This window comes from Triticum aestivum, chromosome 6A (genome assembly GCF_018294505.1).
Source record: "Triticum aestivum cultivar Chinese Spring chromosome 6A, IWGSC CS RefSeq v2.1, whole genome shotgun sequence".
Lineage (NCBI taxonomy): Eukaryota > Viridiplantae > Streptophyta > Magnoliopsida > Poales > Poaceae > Triticum > Triticum aestivum.
The window spans coordinates 146,122,046-146,142,561 of record NC_057809.1 but is presented as its reverse complement, the minus strand read 5'-3'; the positions used below and the strand labels follow the sequence as shown (position 1 = coordinate 146,142,561).

The following is a 20,516-nucleotide window of genomic DNA, read 5'->3' as shown; positions in this document are numbered from 1 at the left end:
CCAACATGGGTATCCAGATCCCGCTGTTGGTTATTGACCGGAGAACATCTCGGTCATGACTACATGTCTCCCGAACCCGTAGGGTCTACACACTTAAGGTTCGATGACGCTAGGGTTATAAAGGAAGCTTGTATGTGGTTACCGAATGTTGTTCGGAGTCCCGGATGAGATCCCGGACGTCACGAGGAGTTCCGGAATGGTCCGGAGGTAAAGATTTATATATAGGAAGTCCTGTTTCGGCCATCGGGACAAGTTTCGGGGTCATCGGTATTGTACCGGGACCACCGGAAGGGTCCCGGGGGCCCACCGGGTGGGGCCACCTGCCCCGGGGGGCCACATGGGCTGTAGGGGGTGCACCTTGGCCTACATGGGCCAAGGGTACCATCCCCAAGAGGCCCATGTGCCTAGGGAACCCTAGAGGGAAGAGTCCTCAAGGGGGAAGGCATCTCCGAGGTGCCTTGGGGAGGATGGACTCCTCCCCCCCTCTTAGCCGCACCCCTTTCTTGGAGGAAGGGGCAAGGCTGCGCCTCCCCCCTCTCCCCTGCCCCTATATATAGTGGAGGGGAGGGAGGGCATCTATACCTGAGCCCCTGGCGCCTCCCTCCCTCCCTCCCGTGACACCTCCTCCTCTCCCGTAGGTGCTTGGCGAAGCCCTGCAGGATTGCCACGCTCCTCCATCACCACCACGCCGTTGTGCTGCTGCTGGATGGAGTCTTCCTCAACCTCTCCCTCTCTCCTTGCTGGATCAAGGCGTGGGAGACATCGTCGAGCTGTACGTGTGTTGAACGCGAAGGTGCCGTCCGTTCGACACTAGGATCATCGGTGATCTGAATCACGACGAGTACGACTCCATCAACCCCGTTCACTTGAACGCTTCCGCTTAGCGATCTACAAGGGTATGTAGATGCACTCTCCTTCTACTCGTAGCTGGTTTCTCCATAGATAGATCTTGGTGACGCGTAGGAAATTTTTTGAATTTCTGCTACGTTCCCCAACAGTGGCATCATGAGCTAGGTCTATTGCGTAGATTCTTTGCACGAGTAGAACACAAAGTAGTTGTGGGCGTCGATATTGTTCAATATGCTTGCCGTTACTAGTCTTATCTTGATTCGGCGGCATCGTGGGATGAAGTGGCCCGGACCAACCTTACACGTACGCTTACGTGAGACCGGTTCCACCGACAAACATGCACTAGTTGCATAAGGTGGCTGGCGGGTGTCTGTCTCTCCCACTTTAGTCGGATCGGATTCGATGAAAAGGGTCCTTATGAAGGGTAAATAGCAATTGGCATATCACGTTGTGGTTCATGCGTAGGTAAGAAACGTTCTTGCTAGAAACCCATAGCAGCCACGTAAAACATGCAAACAACAATTAGAGGACGTCTAACTTGTTTTTGCAGGGTATGCTATGTGATGTGATATGGCCAAAAAGGATGTGATGAATGGTATATGTGATGTATGAGATTGATCATGTTCTTGTAATAGGAATCACGACTTGCATGTCGATGAGTATGACAACCGGCAGGAGCCATAGGAGTTGTCTTTATTTATTTGTGACCTGCGTGTCAACTTAAACGTCATGTAATTACTTTACTTTATTGCTAACCGTTAGCCATAGTAGTAGAAGTAATAGTTGGCGAGGCAACTTCATGAAGACACGATGATGGAGATCATGATGATGGAGATCATGGTGTCATGCCGGCGACGATGATGATCATGGAGCCCCGAAGATGGAGATCAAAAGGAGCAAAGTGATGATGGCCATATCATGTCACTATTTGATTGCATGTGATGTTTATCATGTTTATACATCTTATTTGCTTAGAACGACAGTAGTAAATAAGATGATCCCTTACAACAATTTCAAGAAGTGTTCTCCCCTAACTGTGCACCGTTGCGACAGTTCGTGTTTCGAAACACCACGTGATGATTGGGTGTTAGATTCTAACGTTCACATACAACGGGTGTAAGACAGATTTACACACGCGAAACACTTAGGGTTAACTTGACGAGCCTAGCATGTACAGACATGGCCTCGGAACACGGAGACCGAAAGGTCGAGCATGAGTCGTATAGAAGATACGATCAACATGAAGATGTTCACCGATGATGACTAGTCCGTCTCACGTGATGATCGGACACGGCCTAGTTTGACTCGGATCATGTAATCACTTAGATGACTAGAGGGATGTCTATCTGAGTGGGAGTTCATAAGATGAACTTAATTATCCTGAACATAGTCAAAAGGTTTTTGCAAATTATGTCGTAGCTCACGCTATAGTTCTACTGTTTAGATATGTTCCTAGAGAAAAATTAGTTGAAAGTTGATAGTAGCAATTATGCGGACTAGGTCCGTAAACTGAGGATTGTCCTCATTGCTTCATAGAAGGCTTATGTCCTTAATGCACCGCTCAGTGTGCTGAACCTCGAACGTTGTCTGTGGTTGTTGCGAACATCTGACATACACGTTTTGATAACTACGTGATAGTTCAGTTAAACGGTTTAGAGTTGAGGCACCAAAGATGTTTTTGAAACATCGCGAAACATATGAGATGTTTTGAGGGCTGAAATTGGGATTTCAGGCTCGTGCCCATGTCAAGAGGTATAAGACCTCCGACGATTTTCTTAGCCTGCAAACTTATGGAGAAAAGCTCAATCGTTGAGCTTGTGCTCAGATTGTCTGAGTACAACAATCGCTTGAATCAAGTGGGAGTTGATCTTCCAGATGAGATAGTGATGTTTCCCCAAAGTCATTGCCACCAAGCTGCTAGAGCTTCGTGATGAACTATAACATATCAAGGATAGAGATGATGATCCTTGAGGTATTCGCGTTGTTTGACATCGCGAAAGTAGAAATCAAGAAGGAGCATCAATTGTTGATGGTTGGTGAAACCACTAGTTTCAAGAAGGGCAAGGGAAAGAAGGGATACTTCATGAAACGGCAAATCAGCTGCTGCACCAATGAAGAAACCCAAGGTTGAACCCAAACCCGAGACTAAGTGCTACTGTAATAAAGGGAACAGCCACTGGAGCAGAATTACCCTAGATACTTGGTAGATGAGAAGGCTGGCAAGGTCGATAGAAGTATATTGGATATACATTATGTTAATGTGTACTTTACTAGTACTCCTAGTAGCACCAGGGTATTAGATACTGGTTCGATTGCTAAGTGTTAGTAACTCGAAATAAAAGCTACGGAATAAAACGGAGACTAGCTAAAGGTGAGCTGACGATATATGTTGGAAGTGTTTCCAAGTTTGATGTGATAAAACATCGCACGCTCCCTCTACCATCAAGATTAGTATTAAACCTGAATGGTTTATTGAATCTCGATCGTAGTGATACACATTTTAATGCCAAAAGATATAAGATAGTAATGATAGTACCACTTACTTGTGGCGCTGCCATGTAAGTCATAATGGTATAAAACGCATGAAGAAGCTCCATGTTGATGGATCTTTGGACTCACTCATTTTTGAAAAGTTTGAGACATGCGAACCATGTCTATTGGTACATACGCATGAAGAAACTCCATGCAGATGGAGCGTTTAGACTCGCTTGATTTTGAATCACTTGAGATATGCAAATCATACCACATGGACAAGATGACTGAAAAGCCTCGGTTTCAGTAAGATGGAACAAGATAGCAACTTGTTGGAAGCAGCACATTTTGATGTGTGCAGTCCAATGAGTGCCGAGGCATGCAGTGAATATCGTTATGTTCTTACTTCACAAATGATTCGAGTAGATGTTGAGAATATTTACTTGATGAAACACAAGTCTGAATTACTGAATGGTTCAAGTAATTTCAGAGTGAAGTAGAATATCATTGTGACAAGAGGATAAAATGTCTATGATATGATCATAGAGATGAATATCTGAGTTACGAGTTTTGGCACACAATTAAGACATTGTGGAAATTGTTTCGCAATTAATACCGCCTGGAACACCATAGTGTGATGGTGTGTCCGAACATCATAGTTGCACCCTATTGGATATGGTGGGTACCATGATGTCTCTTATCGAATTACCACTGTCATTCATGGGTTAGGCATTAGAGACAACCACATTCACTTTAAAAAGGGGCACCACGTAATTCTGATGAGGTGACACCGTATGAACTATGGTTTAAAGAAACCTAAGCTGTCGTTACTTAAAAGTTTGGGGCTGCGACGCTTATGTGAAAAAGTTTCAGGTTGATAAGCTCGAACCCAAAGCGGATAAAATGCATCTTCATAGGACACCCAAACAGTTGGGTATACCTCCTAATTCAGATCCGAAAGCAATATGGATTGTTTCTTGAATCGGGTCCTTTCTCGAGGAAAGGTTTCTCTCGAAAGAATTGAGTGGGAGGATGGTGGAGGCTTGATGAGGTTATTGAACCGTCTCTTCAACTAGTGTGTGGCAGGGCACAGGAAGTTGTTCCTGTGGCACCTACACCAATTGAAGTGGAAGCTTATGATATTGATCATGAAACTTCGGATCAAGTCACTACCAAACCTCGTGGGATGACAAGGATGCGTACTACTTCAGAGTGGTACGTAATCCTGTCTTGGAAGTCATGTTGCTGGACAACAATGAAACTACGAGCTATGGAGAAGCGATGGTGGGCCCGGATTCTGATAAATGGCTCGAGGCCATAAAATCCGAGAACGGATCCATGGACTTTGGTGGACTTGCCCGATGATCGGCAAGCCATTAAGATAAATGGATCTTTAAGAAGAAGACGGACGTGGATGGTAATGTCACCGTCCATGAAGCTCGACTTGTGGCGAAAAGTTTTTCACAAGTTCAAGGAGTTGACTACGATGAGATTTTCTCATCCGTAGCGATGCTTAAAGTCCGTCGGATTCATGTTAGCATTAACTGTATTTATGAAATCTGGCAGAAGGATATCAAAACGAGTTTCCTTACCAGTTTTCGTGAGGAAAGATTGTAGGTAATACAATCAGAAAGTTTTTGTCGATCCTAAGGATGCTAAAAGGTATGCTAGCTCCAGCGATCCTTCTAAGGACTGGAGTGAGCATCTTGGAGTTGGAATGTATGCTTTGATGATGATCAAAGATTTTGGGTTTGTGCAAAGTTTATGAGAAACTTGTATTTCCAAAGAAGTGAGTGGGAGCACTATAGAATTTCTGATGAGTATATGTTGTTGACATATTGATGATCAGAGATGATGTAGAATTTCAAGAAAGCATATAGGGTTATTTGAAAGGTGTTTTTCAATGGAAAGCTTGGATTGAGCTACTTGAACATTGAGCATCAAGATCTATAAGGATAGATCAAAACGCTTAATAGTACTTTCAAATGAGCACATGCCTTGACGTGATCTTGAAGGTGTTCAAGATGGATCAGTCAAAGAAGGAGTTCTTGCCTGAGTTGTAAGGTATGAAGTTAAGACTTAAAGCTCGACCATGGCAGAATAGAGAGAAAGGAACGAAGGTCGTCCCCTATGCTTAAGACATAGGCTCTACAGTATGCTGTGCTGTGTACCGCACCTGAAGTGTGCTTTACCATGAGTCAGTCAAGGGGTACAAGAGTGATCCAAGAATGGATCACAGGACAGCGGTCAAAGTTATCCTTAGTAACTAGTGGACTAAGGAATTTTCTCAATTATGGAGGTGGTAAAAGAGTTCGTCGTAAAGGGTTACGTCGATGCAAGCTTAACACCTATCCGGATAGCTCTGAGTAGAGATACCGGATACGTATAATGGAGCAACAATTTAGAATAGCTCCAAGTAGAACAGTTATTTGGAATAGCTCCAAATAGAACATGGTAGCTGCATCTAGGAGATGACATAGAGATTTGTAAAGCACACACGGATCTGAAAGGTTCAGACCCGTTGACCATAACCTCTCTCACAAGCATAACATGATCAAACCCAGAACTCATCGAGTGTTAATCACATGGTAAATGTGAACTAGATTATTGACTCTAGTAAACTCTTTGGGTGTTAGTCACATGGGGATGTGACCTTGAGTGTTAATCACATATCGATGTGAACTAGATTATTGACTCTAGTGCAAGTGGGAGACTGTTGGAAATATGCCCTAGAGGCAATAATAAAAGTATTATTATTATATTTCCTTGTTCATGATAATTGTCTTTTATTCATTCTATAACTGTATTATCCGGAAATCGTAATACACGTGTGAATACATAGACCACAATATGTCCCTAGTGAGCCTCTAGTTGACTAGCTCGTTGTGATCAACAGATAGTCATGGTTTCCTGGCTATGGACATTGGATGTCGTTGATAACGGGATCACATCATTAGGAGAATGATGTGATGGACAAGACCCAATCCTAAGCCTAGCACAAGATCATGTAGTTCGTATGCTAAAGCTTTTCTAATGTCAAGTATCATTTCCTTAGACCATGAGATTGTGCAACTCCCGGATACCGTAGGAGTGCTTTGGGTGTGCCAAACGTCACGACGTAACTGGGTGGCTATAAAGGTACACTACGGGTATCTCTGAAAGTGTCTGTTGGGTTGGCACGAATCGAGATTGGGATTTTGTCACTCCGTGTAAACGGAGAGGTATCTCTGGGCCCACTCGGTAGGACATCATCATAATGTGCACAATGTGACCAAGGGGTTGATCACGGGATGATGTGTTACGGAACGAGTAAAGAGACTTGCCGGTAACGAGATTGAACAAGGTATCGGTATACCGACGATCGAATCTCGGGCAAGTACCATACCGCTAGACAAAGGGAATTGTATACGGGATTGATTGAGTCCTTGACATCGTGGTTCATCCGATGAGATCATCGTGGAACATGTGGGAGCCAACATGGGTATCCAGATCCCGCTGTTGGTTATTGACCGGAGAACATCTCGGTCATGACTACATGTCTCCCGAACCCGTAGGGTCTACACACTTAAGGTTCGATGACGCTAGGGTTATAAAGGAAGCTTGTATGTAGTTACCGAATGTTGTTCGGAGTCCCGGATGAGATCCTGGACATCACGAGGAGTTCCGGAATGGTCCGGAGGTAAAGATTTATATATAGGAAGTCCTGTTTCGGCCATCGGAACAAGTTTCGGGGTCATCGGTATTGTACCGGGACCACCGGAAGGGTCCCGGGGGCCCACCGGGTGGGGCCACCTGCCCCGGGGGGCCACATGGGCTGTAGGGGGTGCGCCTTGGCCTACATGGGCCAAGGGCACCAGCCCCAAGAGGCCCATGTGCCTAGGGAACCCTAGAGGGAAGAGTCCTCAAGGGGGAAGGCACCTCCGAGGTGCCTTGGGGAGGATGGACTCCTCCCCCCCTCTTAGCCGCACCCCTTTCTTGGAGGAAGGGGCAAGGCTGCGCCTCCCCCCTCTCCCCTGCCCCTATATATACTGGAGGGGAGGGAGGGCATCTATACCTGAGCCCCTGGCGCCTCCCTCCCTCCCTCCCGTGACACCTCCTCCTCTCCCGTAGGTGCTTGGCGAAGCCCTGCAGGATTGCCACGCTCCTCCATCACCACCACGCCGTTGTGCTGCTGCTGGATGGAGTCTTCCTCAACCTCTCCCTCTCTCCTTGCTGGATCAAGGCGTGGGAGACATCGTCGAGCTGTACGTGTGTTGAATGCGGAGGTGCCGTCCGTTCGGCACTAGGATCATCGGTGATCTGAATCACGACGAGTACGACTCCATCAACCCCGTTCACTTGAACGCTTCCGCTTAGCGATCTACAAGGGTATGTAGATACACTCTCCTTCTACTCGTAGCTGGTTTCTCCATAGATAGATCTTGGTGACGCGTAGGAAAATTTTTGAATTTCTGCTACGTTCCCCAACAGTTATCACACCTGAGGCTGCCTGGATGTCAAAGCAGGGCTACAAGTGGACCAGTTCAGAGGATGACATCGAGGAGACTATCCCCGCCACTGAGTCTGACGAGGAGCACGAGGAGCAGTGGGACGACTTCTCTGCCTGAGCCACCCCGTGTGTGTAGGTGTCCTCTCTGCCTTTTTGGCGTCTCGATGACAAAGGGGAAGATAGTGTGGGGATTTGCGTTGTGTCGTGCTTGGTGTGTTTGTTTGCTTTGTCGTTTGGACCTCGTTTGCCTCATTTGCTTTTGTTCGGTTTGTGCCTTCGAGACCTTTCCTCCATATGGTGTAAGACATATGCACTCTATCTATCTTAGTTATCTTATGTTTGTACTATCTTGTCTAGTGATAAATTTGCCTTGTCTCTATAATATAGGGGGAGCTCTGTTCCTAGTATTCGTGCTCATCTAGGTGGCACACATTTAGGGGGAGCCCGTCTATATTATAGAGAGGAGGGGTTTGCTTTTACTTAATAGTATTTTTCCTTGTGCAAATCCTGTTTTGTCATCAATCCACCAAAAAGGGGAAGATTGTAAGGACATATTTATCCCTAAGTGTTTTGGTGATTGATGACAATGCATTTGCGGACTAATCGTGTGCCATGAGTTTTCCAGACACTTCTTTGCTAGGCACAAGACGATTGGGTGCCCCTCGAAGACTGACGAAGACGGCGTCTTTTCTACGTTTCTTTTTGGTGGATTTGAGTCATAGGAAAGCCATACTATTAAGAGGGGGTCCGCGTTGGAAAGGTTTGGGTGGAATCATCACGTACACGTCTCCTTTTATCCCTCTTTCTTCCTTAGAGCTTCCTCCGTTTTTCCTGCCTCCTTTGACTGGCTGCTATTGTGGTTGCGGCAGTACCGCTCCTGGATCAACGGTAGTACCGTAGGCATCCACGGTAGTACCGCGCGGTGGCGCGGTAGTACCGCTGGTGCTCACGGTAGTACCGCTCCCCTGGAGCTGCACTACCGCTGCCCACCAGGCTAGTGCGGCCCCTTTGCGGTAGTAGGAGCGGATGTAATTTTTTACATCCGCACCTGCCGCGGTAGTACCGCTTTCGCCGTGCGGTAGTACTGCGCTATGCGGTCAGGCAGTAGTACCGCCCCTCGGCAGTAGTACTGTGTCGGGTTTTTGCTACTTCTGTTTATTTGCGGAAGTAGGCACGGTAGTTTCCCTTCCCCCTGACTGGGACTTTTGCGTTGCGGTAGTACCGCATGGGGGGCGCGGTAGTACCGCGCGTGCGGAAGTACCGCCCCCAGCTTGCGTCTGTTTCTGTGCTAGGGTCGCGGCAGTACCGTGGGACGGTACGGTTGTACCGCACGGTTGGATCTTTTCCACACTATATAAAGGGTCTCCTTCTTCCCCGTTGACTCACCTCTTCCATCATTAAAACTCCATTATTGCTCCAAGCTCCATTTTCGCCCGATCTCACTCCCTAGCCAACCAAACTTGTTGATTTGCTCGGGAGTGGTTGAGAAGACCCCGATCTACACTTCCATCAAGAGATATTTGATTCCCCCTACTAATCCCTTGCGGATCTTGTTACTCTTGGGTGTTTGAGCATCCTAGACGGTTGATGTCACCGCGAAGCCACAGTCCATTGTGGTGAAGCTTCGTGGTGTCGTTGGGAGCCTCCAATTGAGTTGTGGAGATTGCCCCAACCTCGTTTGTAAAGGTTCGGTCGCCGCCTCCAAGGGCACCAATAGTGGAATCACGACATCTCCCATTGTGTGAGGGCGTGAGGAGATTACGGTGGCCCTAGTGGCTTCTTGGAGAGCATTGTGCCTCCACAGCGCTCCAACGGAGACGTACTTCCTCTCAAAGGGAAGGAACTTCGGCAACACATCCTCGTCTCCACCGTCTCCATTCTTAGTTATCTCGTGCCTTTACTTGTGTAGATTATTTGTTTCATATATCTTGCTTGCTTGTGTTTCTATTCGTGTTGCATCATATAGGTTGCTCATCTAGTTGCATATCTAGACAACCTACTTTGATGCAAAGTTTAAATTGCTAAAGAAAAGCTAAAAATTGTTAGTTGCCTATTCACCCCCCTCTAGTCAACCATATCGATCCTTTCAGCATTGATTCCCGCGGGAAACGAGGCGATGTGGACGACGAAGCGGCGCGTCGCTGACAGGGCGGGTCCATCACAGTTCGCGCCAAAAACGGTCCGTCCGGCGCCCCCAGGCGATCCCCAGCACGCCGGGTTCGAGTTGGATACGCCGGCGTCAATTTCTGCCCAATCCGGCGGAAAACGGATTCCTGAAGGCGCGACTGGGCTATTTTTTCGGCACCGGTGCCGAAAAAGTGTCCTGGGGTGCCTGTTGGGGACGCGGCTGGAAATGTTCTATTGTGAGGCGAGGAATGAGGAGTGACTAGGCGCTGTCCGCGGACGCATCCCAGACATTGTGGGGCAAACTTTGTAAAGTCTGATTGTAGATGCTCTACGATATGTTTTTATTTTCTTCGAAGCAGAGAAGAGAGAACCCACCGGAGCTCGACACCCATGCACGGACGTCACTTCCTCTTTGCGTTGCCTCGCAATTTCGCGGTGACGAGGATCCTAAACCGTGGTCCCGCGTGTCTGGCCTGGATACGGCCGGTCGAGGGGCAGACCCGTAGATATCCTCGAAGAAGGCGCCCCAGAGACGAGCCGAACCGCTTTCCACGCCCGACTTCACTCCTTCCAGCCAGCCAGCCACCTTTCTTCTCCTTTGGTTTTTTTCTATCCGATTGATCGATCGACCGCCGAAAAGAGCTTTTTCTCTCTATAGCGTTCCGCCTCACCGCGGCATCTCCCCTCTAAAAGGAAGCACCGGACGCCGACGCCACGTACCGGAGCACCCACCAGACTCCTCCTCCGCAGCTCTGCTCAGCTCACCTCAGCTCCCTCCCCCTCTCCGCAGCGGCAGCGCAGCGAGCGAGCGAGCGACCGGCGATGAAGAAGTGCGCGTCGGAGCTGGAGCTGGAGGCCTTCATCCGCGGGCGGGGGCTCGGCGCCGAGCAGAAGCCCGGCACCGCCGCCGTGGGCACCGCCAACGGGCCCTACGGCCTCTTCTCCGCCGCCGACCTCTCCGGCGCCTTCGGCTTCGCCGACGCGGTGAGTCCGTCGCCCTCGATCGATCTCCTCCTGTTAACGTAGCGCAGCAGAGGAGCTGATGAAACTGTGGCGCGTACTGCATAGCACGGAATTTTTGGATGCTTATGGCATGGCATGTTCTGAATTTCTGATGATCATACGCGACATATGCATATATTTTTTCCCCTTGATGGCATGAGATGGTGCTTGCATCATTCCTGCCGACTAGAATTAATTGAACCACCTGCGGCTTGTGGGTGAGATGCGGGCCATGCGATGCGACCTAGCCTTTCCTCTTGGCAACATGCACGCTTAACATCCTTGAGAAAGAAATCATATTTATTTAAAAATATAACTATATTTTGGAGGTGGACGAAAGATTCCCATATGCCAAAGTTAGGAGTGTGTGTGTGTGTTCAGTCTTTCTTTTCTTTCATTCGAATTTCGGTCATCAACTGAAATCAGTGGCTTTTATGGTGATTTTGGCTTTTTCAATTCGGCCAACACCAAAAGTTGTGTTCGAATTTGACTGAAATTCAACCAAAAAATTATCAAATTTTGTCAAACATCTGAATTCTATGTAGTACTAGAAGATGCAAACGAATAATACACCTTTGCTATGCATGATATGTTCTGATGTAGAGCTCCACTTGGGCGATTGTTTTCACTGTACTGAATTTCTTTCGTTTTTTCCCAACTAAGCAGACCCTGAATGGAACAATTCAGACTCACTTGTGGTCTCAGTCCCCGAACCTCGGCGCACGGCATCCCGCGGTCTCCACGACAATCGAGTCGCAGTCGTCAATCTATGGTAAATGCATCCAACATAGTTCCTCTTCCACAGTTTTCAGTGAGTTCATATGATTGTGTTTAGAAGAAGAATGGTTCATTGCTGTGTGCCATGGTTTTCAGTACTAAACTGCACACTGAATCACATGATATTCAGATGTTTGGGCAGACATAGTAGGTGCTGTTGCGTCTAAACCGGGCTTGGTTACAACACATGACTAGACGACTGGTGTGTCTTGCTCATGCTCTGTTGAATTCTCTATCTATGCAGCAGCGGCGAGTCCCACGTCGGCGACCAATCTGAGCATCAAAGAGAGCCAAGCTTTCGGAGGCACGAGCGGCTCGGACTCCGACAGCGAGTCGATGTTCGACGACGGTGGCTTGTGCGACAACGGCACGAACCCAACAGACGTGAAAAGGATGAGACGGTACATCAACAACCATGAACCATTATGCCTTTTTTTTCCCCTTGTGTTCTTCATTCACTGCTCAAATCATAAACCCTTGTTTGCCAATTACTACAGGATGGTGTCGAACCGAGAGTCGGCCCGACGGTCGAGGAAGAGGAAGCAAGCTCACTTGGTTGAGCTGGAGACGCAGGTAAGATAGGCTACGGCGTGCGTACTGACTAGGAGTAATTTTCAAGGTTCAGTTGAGTTCATTATGGCTTGTGGGTGACTGGACTGCAGGTTGATCAGCTCCGGGGTGACAACGCGTCGATCTTCAAGCAGCTGACGGACGCGAACCAGCAGTTCACGACGGCGGTCACGGACAACCGGATCCTCAAGTCGGACGTGGAGGCGCTGCGGGTGAAGGTGAAGCTGGCGGAGGACATGGTGGCGCGCGGCGCGATGTCGTGCGGGCTGGGCCACCTGGGTCTGTCCCCGGCGGCGCTGAACCCGTGCCGCGTCCCGGACGTGCTGGCCGGGCTGGACTTCCTCCCCGGCGGCCCCGACGACGCCTGCTTCGGGAGCCTGTCCCCGGCCGAGCAGGTGCAGAGCTCGCCGATGCAGAGCATGGCCAGCCTGGAGAGCCTCGAGCACAGCAGCAGGATGCAGCACGGCGGCGGCAGCGACGCCGTCGACGTCTGGGGCTGGGACTCCAGCTCCAACGGCGCCATGTCCAAGTGAAGCCATGCACGTCCCTCCCTGCCCGCGTACCTACCTACGTACATCAAAGTGTTTGAGCTGATGAAAACTCTTGATGGACTTGAGTTTTTCAGAGTCCTCTCGTGTCGCGTCAGTCGGTAATAACTCTACGTCTTCGCCGTGCCTATAGCTATGTAATGGAACTTTCTACCCAGAGTACATGTAATGGTGAGACCATGTCAGTTAACTGTGATCTGTCAGTCGGCGGTAAGCTTCATCATTTACAGATTACACACGGTGCACTTCCCTTCCCGCCATTTCATTTACAGGTTACGGTGGGTTGTTTTGGATGGACGGCTCGTCGTCCCTTCCCGCCATTTCTGCCTCGCGTTCTCTGTCATCCATCTCGGCCACCAGCTCGCGGTACGCCGCGGAGGCCAGGCCGCCGGCCTCGGCGATGGCGCCCAGCGCCGCCGCCAGCCCGACGCAGACCCTCCGCTTCCCTTCCTCCTCGTTCGGCGGCTCCTCCTCGGCGCTGCTGTTGCGGCGCCGCGCGGCCGTCGCGATAGCCGCCGCCTCGGCCGCGACGCCCTCTACGGCCCGGATCGCCGCGTCCACGTCCACGGCCTCGACCGCGCGGGCCCAGGCCACGATCTGCCGCGGCATGTCCTCGCCGTCCTTGACGCAGCTCCGCGCCCAGCCCCAGAGCGCCGCCGCGTACCCGCGCTGCGACTCGGCCCAGGCCTCCAGCGCCGCGCGCCAGCCGCGGAGCTCCGTCGCCAGCGCGCCCGCCGCCGTGGCCGCGCGCGTCGGCCCCGGCGGCGGCGGCGGGCCCCTGATGCCTCCCTCCGCCCCGGCGGCCGAGGAGGAGAGGAGCGCGCTCGCCTCGTCCGCCGTGCGCTTCATCACCCGGTGCGCGTCGCCGATCACGCGCCACATCCTTGCCAGCCTGAACAGCACAGCGACGCCGACGAGAAACATCGATCAAACACTTGCGGCGTCACCATTGTCCGGGGAACCGATCGAGCACGCCATAATAAACACACGTACCCTCGGATGAGCTCGGCGAGCTGCGGCAGCAGCTCGTCGTCGCGGACGGCGACGATCCGCCGGGACACGGCGTCGACGGAGGCGAGGGAGATGTTGAGCTTGGTCCGGAGGTCCCTGATGGCGGCCCTGGTCCTCTCGATCGCGAACGGCTCCGCGCCGTTGGCGTCCTGGCTCCTCAGCTGCGCCACCTTCTTCTCGTACGACAGCCGGACGCGCTCCCCTGCCTGGAAATACATTTCATATCACAACTTCATCCTAACTGGTTCTGAACTTATGATCATTCTACGAGAGTTGGAGTTGAATTCGAAGAGAAGCGCGTGTGATCGGTCGAACGTACCCTGACTTCCTCGTAGAGCTTCTTCTCCCACGCGTAGAGCCTGTCGAGGCTCTCCTTGTGGCTCTGGAAGAGTTGGAATGGCTCCGGCGAAGGTTCACGGGCGCCGACTTGCTCGCCGCCGTCGTCCCCCTCGACGTCCCCTCTCGGAGCAGGTGGTCGAACTGTCTATGTACAAGACGGCAATGATCAATGCTACAGCTCTATGGCATGTTCTGAATAATTCACTCTGTTCTAGTCTGAAGAATAGAAAAGCAATTGACATGACAGGGTATAATTCAGAAGTTCAGGCTTGAGGTAGGGGAAGAGGTTTTGCATGACTGATGACTGTACCTTTCTTCTGGTAGGGGACGACCTCCAGCAGCACCGAGACCTCGCCGGCGGTTTCGGCGACCTTCGAGAAATGGCCCTTGATGTCCCTCATGGCCTCCGCCACGCTCGCCGGCGGCCTGTCGACAAACACCGTGAATCGGCCGGGGGTGCTCTGCTGCTCGACCTCGGCGCTCGCCCGCACCCTCAGCTTGTTGCTCACACCCGCCACCTTTTTCTTTTCTTTTCGCTCCCTTGGCTCCACTACCACCTGCGCTGCCTCTGCCTGCTCATGACCAGGCGCCTCCTCCTCCTCTGATTCGCCTTCTCCATTGCTGCCATCCTCGCTTATTTCTTCCAGCTCCGGCATCTCACCATCTTCTTGATCAGCATTCGCCTCTTGGACGCCGTGATTCACATAGCCCACGCGATCGGTCGGCAGCGAAGAGAAGGGGTCGACCCAGAACACGTCCCACGCCGACGGCAGGTGCGACGGCGAGGAAACCGGCACGTCGTTCGCCGGAGGGCGGAAGAGCCGGGGATCCACGCCGAAGAACCCGTCAACCACGGCGGCCTCGGCAGCTCCAGCCTCGCCGTCCCACCGCCCTACCAGCGGGTGCACGGGCGCCCCTCCTTGCCTCAGGCGGTTGACGACGAGGAGGACGGCCCTCTTCTCCGGCGAGCACGGGCGGTGGGTGCACTGCGCGGACGTGTCCTGCAGGAAGTAGAGGTGCTCGTCCTCGGCGAGGCAGTAGAAGAGCGCGAGCGAGACGCGGCGGAGCGACTGGAGGTAGGCGACGTGGGAGGAGGCCAGGAGGTCCCGCTGCGCGATCGCCTTCTTGACGAAGCTCCGGCGGTCGTGGCACGCCTTCACGGCCTCCTCCTCGTCGAGCTTCTTCGACGAGGAGCAGCCCATCGGTCCCGGCAGGCCAGATTGCTTGCTGCTGCCGTTGGGTCGGTCGGTACGAGGACGAGAGGCGGACGTGATTACTGTCTCGTTCTGTTTACGTGTTCTTGTAGTAGGGATCAGTACGTCTTGAGATGCTTTGGTTGCGTTGGGTCTGTGCAAGAAACGAAGAATTCCCTGGGGAGGTGAACTGAAGCTGAGGGAAACATGGAAGAGCTCAGGCTTGCAAAGAATCTCTCGCTGACAAGAAATGGTCGTAACGCTTCACACGCTGTGCTTCTTTATTGATAGATAGACTGGCGAAAGTTGCATCTTAGCATTGCTTCTTGGCTCAGACCGATGAAAGGAAGAATCTCCAATGGAGATACAATAATGTTCCATGTCTAGAATCTTATCGAAACTTTGCACACAAAGAAAAATCCAACCACTTCTTAAAGCTCGATATATCTAAGGCCTTCGACTCAGTTGATTGGGCGTACCTGTTTGAGGTGTTGCAAGCTCTGGGTTTTGGCCAGAATATGCACGACTGGATTTCTTTGTTCCTGTCATCCTTGACCTTTAGCGTTTTGCTTAACGAGATTCCGCCCCCATCCCACCATGCTTGAGAGCTTCGTCATGTCGACCCGCTTTCACCCATGCTTTTCATCCTCACCATTGACCCACTGCTGCAACAGATACACAACATGGCTACAGAAATGGGGGTTCTTAAGCTTGTTTAGCCTCGTAATGCTAGACTAAGAACTCCTCTGTACGTAGATGATGCTGGAATGTTTGCCACCCAAACAAGGAGAAGTTATCAGCCATCCGCCACATCCTTGATGTTTTCGCCGATGCCATTAGTCTAAGAACGACCATCAGCAAGATTGAAGTATTTCCTATTCGTTGCGAGCACATTGACCTAGCTGACACCCTCTCGATCTTCCCAGCTAAGATGTCCGCTTTCCCCGGCAAATACCTCGATCCCCCCTGCACATTCAGCGCCCCCGGAAGGTGGAATTGCAACCTCTCATCGGCAAGTTTGGTGCTCACATTCATGGCTAGAGGGGAAGAAACCTAACGTGGGCTGGCTGGGTCGATCTGACAAAGCCGGTTCTCATTGCTACTACTCGGTGGTCATCCTGCATCCCATATGGGCACTCAAAGATGGAAAAGTTGGCCAGGAATTTTAATTGACATGTTGATGATAGTGAAAACGCCAGTGGTGGGTGTTCCTTGGTGAACTAGAAGATGGTGTGTACCCCTAAAATCTTGGGTGGTCTTGGGGTGGTTGATCTGGAGCGCTTCGACCAGGCGTTGCATTTGAGGTAGCCTTGGAGTCCGGGCTAAAGTTGCCTAATGGCTCGATATTTTGTCACTTTTATAAGAGGGTTTTGGTGTGGTTTTCGAAGGGTTTTCGATATTTCTGGGTCTTTTTAACGCTAATTGATAACCCACAAGTATAGGGGATCAATTGTAGCCTCTTTCGATAAGTAATAGTGTCGAACCCAATGAGGAGCTAAAGGTAGAACAAATATTCCCTCAAGTTCTATCAACCATCGATACAACTCTATGCACGTTTGACGTTTGCTTTACCGAAAACAAGTATGAAACTATTTTGCAAGGATAAAACTATGAGTACTTTGCGAGAATAAAAATACGGATAAATTGCAAGGTAATAAAAGTGGAAAGCTTTTGTCAATAAGAAAGTTATTTGTCCCTAGGCAATCGATAACTAGAATGGTAATCATTATTGCAATTTTATTTGAGGGAGAGGCATAAGCTAACATACTTTCTCTTCTTGGATCATATGCACTTATGATTGAAACTCTAACAAGCATCCGCAACTATTAAAGATCATTAAGGTAAAACCCAACCATAGCATTATAAGGCATCAAGTCCTCTTTACTCCCATACACAATTACTCGGGTCTGTGCTTCTGTCACTCACGCCACCCACCATAAGCAAATCATGAACATATTGCAAACCCTACAACTGGGATCCCTCACGCTTGCGCGGCACGGAGAGCACCATAGGACAACACCAGTAATAAAACATGCAACTGAAACCAATCACGATCATCAATTAACCCATAGGACAAAACAGATCTACTCAAACATCATAGGATAGCCATACATCATTGGGAAATAATATATAGCGTTGAGTGTCGGAGTCAAAACCGGCAGATCTCGGGTAGGGGGTCCCAAACTATGCGTCTAAGGTCGATGGTAACAGGAGACAAGGGACACGATGTTTACCCAGGTTTGGGCCCTCTCTATGGAGATAATACCCTACTTCCTGCTTGATTGATCTTGATGAATATGAGTATTACAAGAGTTGATCTATGATGTCTACTACATAACCTTCTTCTTGTAGGCGTTGTTGGGCCTCCAAGTGCAGAGGTTTGTAGGACAGTAGTAAATTTCCCTCAAGTGGATGACCTAAGGTTTATCAATCCGTGGGAGGCGTAGGATGAAGATGATCTCTCTCAAGCAACCCTGCAACCAAATAACAACGAGTCTCTTGTGTCCCCAACGCACCCAATACAATTGTAAATTGTATATGTGCACTAGTTCGGCGAACAGATGGTGATACAAGTGCAATATGGATAGTAGATAATGGTTTTTGTAATATGAAAATATAAAAACAGCAAGGTAACTAATGATAAAAGTGAGCACAAACGGTATTGCAACACGTTGAAACAAGGCCTAGGGTTCATACTTTCACTAGTGCAAGTTCTCAAAACAATAATAACATAATTGGATCATATAACTATCCCTCAACATGCAACAAAGAGTCACTCCAAAGTCACTAATAGCGGAGGACAAACGAAGAGATTATGGTAGGGTACGAAACCACCTCAAAGTTATCCTTTCTGATCGATCTATTCAAGAGTCCATAGTAAAATAACATGAAGCTATTCTTTCCGTTCAATCTATCATAGAGTTCGTACTAGAATAACACCTTAAGACACAAATCAACCAAAACCCTAATGTCACCTAGATACTCCAATGTCACCTCAAGTATCCGTGGGTATGATTATACAATATGCATCATACAATCTCAAATTCATCTATTCAACCAACACAAAGAACTTCAAAGAGTGCCCCAAAGTTTCTACCGGAGAGTCAAGACGAAAACGTGTGCCAACCCCTATGCATAAGTTCACGAGGTCACGGGACTCGCAAGTTGGTCACCAAAACATACATCAAGTGGATCACAAATCCTTAAAGACTCAATCCGATAAGAGAACTTCAAAGGAAAAACTCAATTCATCACAAGAGAGTAGAGGGGGAGAAACATCATAAGATCCAACTATAATAGCAAAGCTCGCGATACATCAAGATCGTATCACCTCAAGAACACGAGAGAGAGAGAGAGATCAAACACATATCTACTGGTACATACCCTCAGCCCCGAGGGAGAACTACTCCCTCCTCGTCATGGAGAGCGCCGAGATGATGAAGATGGCCACCGGAGAGGGATCCCCCCCTCCGGCAGGGTGCCGGAACGGGTCTAGATTGGTTTTCGGTGGCTACGGAGGCTTCTGGCGGCTGAACTCCCGAAAAAAGTCGGTCAGGGGAGCCACGAGGGTGGGGGGCGCGCCTCCCTGCCTCGTGGCCAGCTCAAAAATTCCCTGACGTATACTCCAAGTCTCCTGGATTGCTTCCGTTCCAAAAATAACTCTCCCGAAGGTTTCATTTCATTTGGACTCTGTTTGATATTCCTTTTTTCAAAACACTGAAATAGGCAAGAAAACAACAATTTGGGCTGGGCCTCCGGTTAATAGGTTAGTCCCAAAAATAATATAAAAGTGTATAATAAAGCCCATAAACATCCAAAACAGATAATATAATAGCGTGGAACAATCAAAAATTATAGATACGTTGGAGACGTATCAACATCCCCAAGCATAATTCCTACTCGTCCTTGAGTAGGTAAATGATAAAAACAAAATTTTTGATGTGGAATGCTACCTAACATATTTATCAATGTAATCTTCTCTATTGTGGCAAGAATATTTAGATCCATAAGATTCAAGACAAAAGTTTAATATTGACATAAAAATAATAATACTTCAAGCATACTAACAAAGTAATCATGTCTTCTCAAAATAACATGGCCAAAGAAATCTATCCCTACAAAATCATATAGTCTGGCTATGCTCTATCTTCATCACACAAAATATTTAGATCATGCACAACCCCAATGACAAGCCAAGCAATTGTTTCATACTTTTGATGTTCTGAAACCTTTTCAATCTTCACGCAATATATGAGCGTGAGCCATGGGTATAGCACTATGGTGGAATAGAATGGTGGTTGTGGAGAAGAAAAAAAAGGAGAAGATAGTCTCACATCAACTAGGCGTATCAACGGGCTATGGATATGCCCATCAATAGATATCAATGTGAATGAGTAGGGATTTCCATGCAACGAAGGCACTAGAGCTATAAGTGTATGAAAGCTCAACAAAAGAAACTAAGTGGGTGTGCATCCAACTTGCTTGCTCACGAAGACCTAGGGCAATTTGAGGAAGCCCATCATTGGAATATACAAGCCAAGTTCTATAATGAAAGATTCCCACTAGTATATGAAAGTGACAACATAGGAGACTCTTTATCATGAAGATCATGGTGCTACTTTGAAGCACAAGTGTGGTAAAAGGATAGTAGCATTGCCCCTTCTCTCTTTCTCTCTCATTTTTTTTGTCTTTTTGGGCCTTCTCTTTTTTTAGGGCCTCTTTTTTCTCTCTTTTTTTATTTTTTTTATTTTTTTGTCCGGAGTCTCATCCCGACTTGTGGGGGAATCGTAGTCTTCATCATCCTTTCCTCACTGGGACAATGCTCTAATAATGATGATCATAACACTTTTATTTACTTACAATTGAAGAATTACAACTCGATACTTAGAACAAAATATGACTCTATGTGAATGCCTCCGGCAGTGTACCGGGATGAGCGATGAATCAAGAGTGACATGTATGAAAGAATTATGAACGGTGGCTTTGCCACAAATATGATGTCAACTACATGATCATGCAAAGCAATATGACAATGATGGAGCGTGTCACAATAAACGGAACGGTGGAAAGTTGCATGGCAATATATCTCGGAATGGCTATGGAAATGCCATAATAGGTAGGTATGGTGGCTGTTTTGAG

At 48.8% G+C, this 20,516-nt stretch overlaps 2 protein-coding genes across 3 annotated transcripts; one reads left to right on the top strand and one right to left on the bottom strand.

Moving 5' to 3' along the window:
- The first annotated feature begins 10,505 nt into the window (after positions 1-10,505).
- LOC123132541 (bZIP transcription factor RISBZ4) lies at positions 10,506-13,037 on the top strand. Of its 2 annotated transcripts, none has more exons than XM_044552370.1 (5): positions 10,506-10,921; positions 11,606-11,711; positions 11,964-12,117; positions 12,214-12,289; positions 12,379-13,037. In XM_044552370.1, the coding sequence occupies exons 1-5, from the start codon at positions 10,760-10,762 to the stop codon at positions 12,817-12,819; spliced, it is 939 nt and encodes a 312-aa protein (XP_044408305.1). In that variant the 5' UTR covers positions 10,506-10,759; the 3' UTR covers positions 12,820-13,037. The 2 variants fall into 2 exon arrangements, with proteins under 2 accessions (XP_044408305.1, XP_044408304.1); XM_044552369.1 differs by having other exon boundaries at positions 11,961-12,117.
- Positions 13,038-13,107: 70 nt separating this feature from the next.
- On the bottom strand, positions 13,108-15,440 carry LOC123132540 (protein ALTERED PHOSPHATE STARVATION RESPONSE 1). The gene is made up of 4 exons (XM_044552367.1): positions 14,495-15,440; positions 14,165-14,325; positions 13,828-14,051; positions 13,108-13,726 (listed from the first exon to the last, which is right to left on the bottom strand). The coding sequence occupies exons 1-4, from the start codon at positions 15,384-15,386 to the stop codon at positions 13,108-13,110; spliced, it is 1,896 nt and encodes a 631-aa protein (XP_044408302.1). The 5' UTR covers positions 15,387-15,440.
- Between the last annotated feature and the right edge of the window lie 5,076 nt (positions 15,441-20,516).